This window comes from Falco biarmicus, chromosome 8 (assembly GCF_023638135.1).
Source record: "Falco biarmicus isolate bFalBia1 chromosome 8, bFalBia1.pri, whole genome shotgun sequence".
NCBI classification, from domain to species: Eukaryota; Metazoa; Chordata; class Aves; order Falconiformes; family Falconidae; genus Falco; species Falco biarmicus.
Genome location: NC_079295.1, coordinates 60,596,634 through 60,605,324, shown reverse-complemented (window position 1 = coordinate 60,605,324; position 8,691 = coordinate 60,596,634). Strand labels below are relative to the sequence as shown.

Genomic DNA, 8,691 nt, shown 5'->3' with positions numbered 1-8,691 from the left:
CTTTACGTGTAAGTGCACACTGGCCAACCACTGCGTGCACTGCCTGGTCTCCAGCAGCGACCACTGAGCCGCACCTTGCTGCTCTGCTGCCCTACCTTCGCACCAGGTAATCGTGAACCCAGCAGTTTTTAAATTTGAATTCCATGTGCTTACATTCTTGTTTCTTTTCTCCACTTTTTTTTTTCTTGTTTACCTTCTCAGACCTCATTACTATGAGAAAAACAACTTCTCAAAAAATTTGGGTCTCATTTAACCAGTTCCATCCCTCCTTACCTTTCTAGAACTGTCCTGCCAACTTCAAGAATTTGCAGGAAATATAAAGGAAAGGTATGACGCAAGGCAAGGAATATACCTGGGTAATGCTTTGTAAAGCACTTCCCTGCGTGCATGTCATCATCCTGCTTCTTTGTGTTGCCGTTGTTGTCCTTGTTATCTATTAAATGAACTGGATCTTCCTCTGTAGCTGAAGCAGCAATCTCAAAAACATCCTATCACCAAATCCAGGGGAGCTTTGGGATCTACCGGGCATCCCTGCTTCATCCAGATACTCTGCTGCAATGCTCTGTAGAGAAGAAATAAAACTTCCAAGTTCTCCAGGCAAGAAATGACAAAGCTGCTGTGAAAACTATTTCAGACTCTCATAATGTGAAGCTTTTACAACACCAAAGTCTGGCTGAGAGCCCTAGCCCCGTACCTAGAAAGGCAGGTATGTTAACCCTCCCTTTAATACTGGAAAACCTTCATTAAAAGCAGTTAGATCAAAGTAGCTGTGAAGTTTTACTTCACCATCCCTGGAGTTAGAGCAGACAGCTTGGCAAAGTGCCTGGAAACCTCATCACTGTCTCTGCAAGAATACTTCCCTCTTCCTCAAAGTACGTACAATGGAACTATTTTTTAAAATTAGCTACACCTCTGTTTTGCTCAGTGGGAACAAAAACAACACATATTGTTTGGGCACGAGGTGAAGAGAAAATTCCTCCCAAGTCCTTTTATGTATGTACATATATACACACACATGTATATAGCCAGTAGCTTACGCGAAAGTTGCAAAGAAGTCTGACAATCTGATTACGATACTGCTTAAGCACACGGATGGGAATACAGATCCGTCAGTATTACCAGGCGAGCTTCCGCAATTTAAAAAGAACGCATTTCAAAATACGCTTGGCAGTAAAACCAAGTGTTGTTGATGTGTCCAACTGTTGCAGCTGATCAGGAGAAAGCAGCTCCAACCAGTCTCAAAGCTGTTCTTCATTCATTTTTCATACCAATACTTACTTTTTGGTTAACTGGAGGCTAAAGTGGTAACTGAAACTTTATGTTTGACGATAACTAAGAGCGTACATCATTTTGGTTACAGAAAACTTCAACACAGGAAGAACCAAGCAGAAGAAAACATTGGTACAGTAAATAAGACAGACTGCTCAAATCTTTTAAGTATACATATTTATTTGTAATTTTACAGTGGCTTTAGTACTGTATTACGATAATGTTTTTGGAGGGAAAAAAACCCAAAAAGCTTCAGAACGAGGCTTTAACTAGAAATTCAGAACTTGTTATTGACAGTTTTCCTTATGAAATTCTAGCTTCCTTAAAGAAAATCAATCAAAAAAACCCCAAGGAAGCATGACTGCTGTCCATTAAAAAAAAAAAAAACCACAAACAACCACACGCAAAAAACCTTCTAGTCATCCTGAAAACAAAGTCCAGCATCAGACAAAATAGCCACTGCATTGAAAGGAACATGTTCCTATTGCACAAGCATCGAGAATGAGATATGACATTCAAAGCCTAATTTCATAGGCAGAAGAGGCCACATGTATCTATATAATTAGACTTCAAAGCACACCTTTCTTCTGAAATTATATTCCATACTATAACTAATATTAAGGCCATAAAATCAGAACACTGTAACAAGTGATAGGGCTTGATGCTACTTTTTGTGACATTTGGAGAGAAGGTGGGAAGAGGGCCAAAACAAGACATACAAAGCACTCTGACGGGAGTTAGAACTTGAAGGCATTTCAAAAGAAATTCTCAAACTGATTTGTGGAGGGTTTTTATTCTGAGTCATTAGATGAAACAGGATTTCATAACAAATCACTCGAGGAACCTATTATACTCCCTTAATAGCATGTCTTCTGGAATACACTATAGAATATATTCTCTGGAATTAACATCTGAATTTGTACGAAAACAATTATTATTTCTATTTGCTACTCCCTCTTTAAAATAGATGAAAATTTGTATAATCTTTATAAATTGTCTTAATGATCAGGTAAGGCTTCACTGTACTGAGTTAACTGCACACAGGTATCTGATTTGCTCTTAATTACATATCTTGGTTACACTGAACTGCTAAAACCACCTGGGGACCCCAACATGTCATATAACTTAAAGAAAGGGATAGTTATGTATTGCTGTCTTTTCTAATTGTGTTCATTTCATTAGTGTATAAACACCTGAATGCAATAGCTCCAAAGATCCAGTAACTACCATGGAAGTTTAAACATTTTACTTTAGGAAAATCTGGGAATCTGATGAAGCTGAAAATGCACATTAGTCATTTTATAAAGTTTGGCTTGCCACCATTTAAGAAAATATTGGTATCAAAAACAGACAAATACACTGCTAACCATCCGTTACATTTTCTTTTAAAAAATTAGCACCAATTTAAGAGTCTGAATTCATAGAAAAGCTAGTGACACACTTGGTTGTTCAAAAAAGTTTTTCCCCCTTAGAAGACAACACAGTAGCATATGCTCACGGGTATTAAATTAGCTGTTATCAGTAAGAAAAATGACTACTGTTTCAGTAGTTAATGAACACAAAATGTTGTTCTTACCTGATTACTTTCTCCTCTGCTTTTGTTATCCTAAGAAACTATGGAGTGCTGAACTACAGACCCAGCTGGGAAACAAATACACACGTACTTACTTAAGTACACCCTAGAAAGTACCAGGGTCTCAGACTAGTATTTCAGAACAGGGACAGTGTCTTCCTGTGGTATTCATAGAGCATCTACTGCAGCAGAGTCCCCATAAGCAGATGTTATGGCCTTACCACAGCATGTACAACTACCTTATGATGCATAGCCAAAGTTAATAAAAAGGGTTTTGTTTAAGAAAAATAATCCTAGCGCTTATAGCCAGCTGACCTTGCTTTAGGAACAATGTTGTATCTTTATGTAATAGATGGCTAGGCAGTCACATTGCTATTCATGTCACCCTACAGGCATTTGAGTACAAGATGTTTCCCAAATGATCTCTTACTATGTGTTAAATTTCAGCCCATAAAAAATTTTCTCATTTCAAATCTCTCAAAACAGGTTTATATTTAAAGGAACACGCTGAGCAAATCTGTCAGAAGAGCAAAGATTGCAACCAAAATTTAAACACATTAAACATTTTTTCATGTTATTCCTTTTTACACCATATACTGGTTGTATTTAGAAAAATCCTAAAGTGCTTCAAACCCAGCAATTAATAAAGTTGATTTGTTTTGTGCAAAACTGCAAGCACCTTTTCTAAAAATAAGCAGCAGCATCAAGGAATAAAAACTTAAACAGTTAAAGGCATTTCCTCTATTTTGTTTTGAATTCTTGGACCACAATAATTTGCCATATTTTCAACAAACTGCAGAAGTGTGCATTTTATTAGTTTAATTTTATACTGGACTTGTTATACATATACTGTTTGAAATAGCGGACCCAGGTAAATTTATATCCACAAAGCAACATTGTGGGATTGAAATCCAACAACTAAATTTTAGCTACAAAAATAGTCATTTTATAGAACACAAACGATGATTATCTCTCCACTTTCCTCCAACACTAATATGAGAAAAGATGGCTTACTTAAAACATTAGTTTAGCTCCAGACATTTTTAGCATGCAGGGTGGGCAAGAAATAAAACCAATTTGATAAGTTGTGTAATAAGCTTTTAGAACATCACTATCACTCATGTAATAGACAATAAAAAATATATGTAAAATAATGAGCCAGAATACACTTTTTCTGTCATATTTCAACATGTTAAAAATAAAATCAAAGACACTCTGGAAAAGCAAAGAAATCACTAGATTCATCTATAGGAACTCAAGTCCAAATTCTGCATCTGGGTGCAGGTGTCCCTGGATCAAAGCCAGTTTTGAGCAGGAATTACACAATACACATCCCAGGAAAGAATTTGGTTCCCAGTATATGGTATCACCAAGTTTAGCATCAAGCCCTGATAGAATCCATATGACATATGTAGAATATACAGACAAAGGCTGTTCAGCATTTACCCCCCACGACGCTGCAAGTACTTCCAAGTGTCACAATCCAAATGAAACACTCCGCACCCCCGTATTGCTGCAAGACTGAACCCGTACTCCAAACCAGCATTATGTTCAGTAAAGATTTGTCTGCACTTTAACATCTCAACTTCCAGCACACACCAACTAGACTGCGCTTCTGCCAAAAGAAGGGTCATCCACGTACTTCTTGGAGACTCAGTATCTCAGCTGTATTTTGAAAGTCTAAACCCTACTTCTTTCATAATATCATAATTTTAAGCCAAATGCAATCATATGGAATCTTTTTTTTTTTTCCTTTTTAATTAATTCTGAATAAACACATACGCTCTGTCAGGACTTAAAGACAAAGAAAACCTCCAGAGCCCTCTGGTGCCTAACAGTTTTTGAAACTTACCAACCAACTAGTTAATTTCTAGTAAAGGTTGAGTTTGTTTTTCATTATGTTGACAAGAAAATGTAAACCCTTACTGGAAACCTTACAAAACTTCAAAGGCTGTTTGCAAACAGTAGTTTCCAGTCATTAGTTTATTTTGTATGATCCATGCAGACAAAGCCTTAATTTTGACATTCATTTTTCATCTTTTTCAATAAAAAAAAACCAGACTTGTCATATCACAGTATTTCCTCAAAGCACACTTACAGGCCACTTATCCAGATTTCAAAACACCAAGCTTCTCTTTCTAAGTTGATTTGGTTTTTCTCTTTTGAGGAAAAATGATACGAGCACAGATGAAATGAACTGTTGAAAACATACTCCATTTCTGCAATGCCATTCAGCTACTCAGTGTTCATATATTTAACATAATGTTTCTGGTAAATAATCTGATTGATAGCCATAGATCCTTCACTTTTTCAGGTGAGCAGTTAAGATTACAGATTGTATCTTCATTGACCACCACTTATTTTTAGTCATCTTTCATAAATTGTTTGTATACTGTGGTAGTGTTAACACTGTACAAAGTCTCTCAAAGAAAAGCAACATTCACGTTTACAAAACTGAGCAGGTTTCTTTATATATATGTATATGTATACACACGCTCACATATTCTTAATCTTTAAATACATATAAATATTTATAAATGCCAAAGTGCAAAAAAATGGTCAATTGCATCACTTTACATACATGATTTTAGTATTAGGAATAAAAGTGATTATATTGCACACCAAAATCTCTAAACTTTTAAACCCCTATCAAGTTACATACGCATTTTGTTTTCCATCAATGATGAGGTTCTCACAGCACTGACAATCATTTCACAAATGTGGCACTGAACTTAATCTGCAGTCAGGAATACAACTATATGTATGTAATCTGCATGCAGTGCATTTATAGTCTATATGTGCACACTGACACAGCATGGGAACTTTAGCATGCATCTGTTCTGCATGTGTTTTCCTGAATATAATCTGCATATGTGCCTTCTTGAAATAGATGTTCATTCAGGTTATTAGCAATTCTGTTTTGAATTATACCAGAATCAAAATCCACAATATTCACAGACATGCTCCAAAGGCAGCAACATTCCTGTAAAATTTTGAAGCTTCAATGTATGCCACAGCAAGAAGACATCAAAAAAGAAGGTATGAGACAGCTTTTCCTACAGGATTTGCAAATAAACTCAGTTAACTGCAGGGGTTTTTTTTATTCCAAGAGTACATACTCAGGCTAACAGTATGTACTAGGGGAAGGTCATATACCAGTTCAAATCATGGAGATCTGGTAGTTACGTTGAAAAAGATAATTTAAATCACAGAATAATTCAGGTTGGAAGAGACCCAGAGGTCATCTGGTCCAACCCCCCGCTGTTCTGAGTGGCTCCAGTCCAATAGGAAAAATTCAAACTCTGCCAATTTCTAAAACACATAGCAGGGGGGAGAAAAAAAGTAAAAATAAAAATTAAGTATTCTAAAGCAGTAACTGTTAAAATGAGCACAGCACAGTGCAATTTCAGTTGAAAAAGATTAAAATCTTGAAAAGTGAAACCCAGTAGATTACTTCCATAGTGAATCACTAATGCTCACTTTAAATAGGTGTCTTTAATAGTTGTTATTTGTGTAAGTTAAAATTACTAAAGTTATGCAAATGAACAGCAACCTGTACTGCTCTGCTATATGGCAAATACGTATTTTTAAATGTTTTTTTTCTAGTGACAAAAATGCACTAAAATATTTCACATATACTGTCAGTATCCAAAGATAAACTTTAAAAGCAAACAACAAGAAAAAACCCAAGCCTCGATATCCTGCAATTCAATTACAGAATTTTAAAGATCCAGGATTCCAGATGACAATTCTGAAGGACTTTGTTAATTTTTAGATTTTTGTTTACCCTTCTGAGACAGTAAAACCTTATTATTTTTGCTACAGCAAATTAAGCTATTAGAAAGGGGGACAATTTTAACATAAAAGCAATGCTTGTGTAAAGAGAAATTGCTGCTCTTCAAACCAAATTTTCTTTTACAAGAGAAATATGTCAGTAATGCAGTGGCTGTCTGGGCCAGTATATTTTATAAGTTCTAGTTATATATTCAAGTCAAGAATATCTGGATCAACAGCTAAATATAGTGCCTTTAAGAAAGTGGTGTTTTACCTAATCTTGTACATCTCTATTACTCTTATAGTTACATAGTTTAGTCTCACATGCACGCACACACAAGATCCTTTAGCAAAATTTCACACCTGTGCAGTCCAAAGTGAATGTGTACAATTTCATGTGTAGTATAACGCAATTCAAGCCCTATTCTACTGCAAATGTTTTCCAATTAAACCTGTTTTGCAATATAGTAGGCAATGTTTATATTATAGGATTCTGAAAACTGTACTGAAACAGCAAATGATCTCTTCCTTATCTCTGACACTGTATTTAGGAAATCTGTTATTAAATATGTATTCCTCCCCCAGCAGAAAGAGAGGTTTTCCTAAGGTGGGAATAGAGCTAAGCTCTTAACTAAATACTTAATTTACAAGTGACTCAGAACTACTGTATTTTTATTTCTTTACTCATGAGATAGAATGGACCCATTAAAAAAAATGGAAAACATTTATGCAGCCCTTTTTGAGGCTGCAGGTCTCTCCAATTCATCTGTCCTTTTGTCAGTTTCCAGTGAATGAAGAGCATCACAGATTGATTTCCTTTTCTGTTTGTTTTTGTTAAAGGACCAGTATCACAAACTAGAAAGTACAAAACATTTTAGCACTCTCTCCTCTTCTACACAGGCACTGTTTCACAGATAAGTCACTCATCATTCCTTAAGATTTAATTAAGCCGCTGTATCTTCCATCCACGTTCAAAAAACTGAAAAAGTTAGAGACACATACTCATAGGTGAAATACAAAGTAATGGCTATAGTCTTTAAACTTTACATTTATCTCCTCTACAAGAAGATAGAATCATTGGAAAGTAGAGATAGAAAGGGCTCAATTAAAAAAAAAGTGCTATGTGGAAGAATAACTGTCCTTTAAACACAGTACTGAGAGCATTCAATGTGTGAGTTCACACTTAGATACAACGCTCCAGTCGTTAAAAGCAAACTGCCACAGTCACACGTTAAAACAAACTTCACAGAGACTACACATTCAGAAAACCTACTAATAAGCAACACTGTACTAAAATGTAAACAACGATTGTGTCACAGAAGCCTGCCAGTCGGGACTGAAGAGTCATGAACCCACTTAAGAGGAGTTATTGGCTAAAGGTCTATTATAACTGCTCACCTGAAATAGGCCGAAACGAAAAAAAGCCTGTAATAGTGTCTAAATTTAATTTTTTTTTGTTCCTTAGACATTGATTTGCTTTCATTCTACAACATTAAGCAGGCAGTTTCATAACAACTGAGTAAAAAAACCAGGCATTACTTTAGCAGAACATGCAGAACATGGAGTTTTTCTACTTGTTTCCATGAACTTACAAGCAATTCAGGCCCAATGGAAGCAAGAGTTCTTTTCCAAAGTCAAGTCTGCAATCCTGGCTGATCATCGACATCCTTCAAGGGGTCCTGTCAAGGCATCGAGGCTGCTGTCTGTATCTGAGGCCAATGTTTGCTCTGTTGACATGGATGAAATGTCATTGATAGATGATGACTGGGAAGGACTGGTGTTGCTATTCACTGCTGCATCTGTGCTAAGTAAACCAAACATAATAAAATCTGAGGCAAGACAATATTACAGGTAAAAATAACCACACTTCTAAGCTCTGAGCATCACTTTTCCCAAGAAATCCTTAGAAAATAAAGAAATAAAAATTAGAAAGGCAAGTATGAAGTTCCCTAGCACTCAAAACCCAAGGTGAACATTAAGAGATTTTTATTCTTCTCCCTCTTTGGGGAGGTGGAAAAAGAAAAAAAGCAATGTACAATGTGAACAGTGACTTGAGTATCGAGAGATCCAATAGA

General features: G+C 35.9%; 1 protein-coding gene across 5 annotated transcripts in view; it reads right to left on the bottom strand.

Annotated features, from left to right (window-relative positions):
* Positions 1-1,429: 1,429 nt before the first annotated feature.
* The window catches only part of MAPK9 (mitogen-activated protein kinase 9), a 30,880-nt gene continuing 23,618 nt past the window's right edge, over positions 1,430-8,691 (bottom strand). For 3 of the 5 annotated variants that reach the window (XM_056348660.1, XM_056348663.1, XM_056348665.1), the window contains one exon: positions 1,430-8,420. In XM_056348660.1, coding sequence (XP_056204635.1) covers positions 8,273-8,420 — 148 coding nt within the window. In that variant the 3' untranslated portion in view covers positions 1,430-8,272. The remainder of the gene's footprint in view (positions 8,421-8,691) is intronic. The other 2 variants (XM_056348664.1, XM_056348662.1) reach the window with 1 other exon arrangement.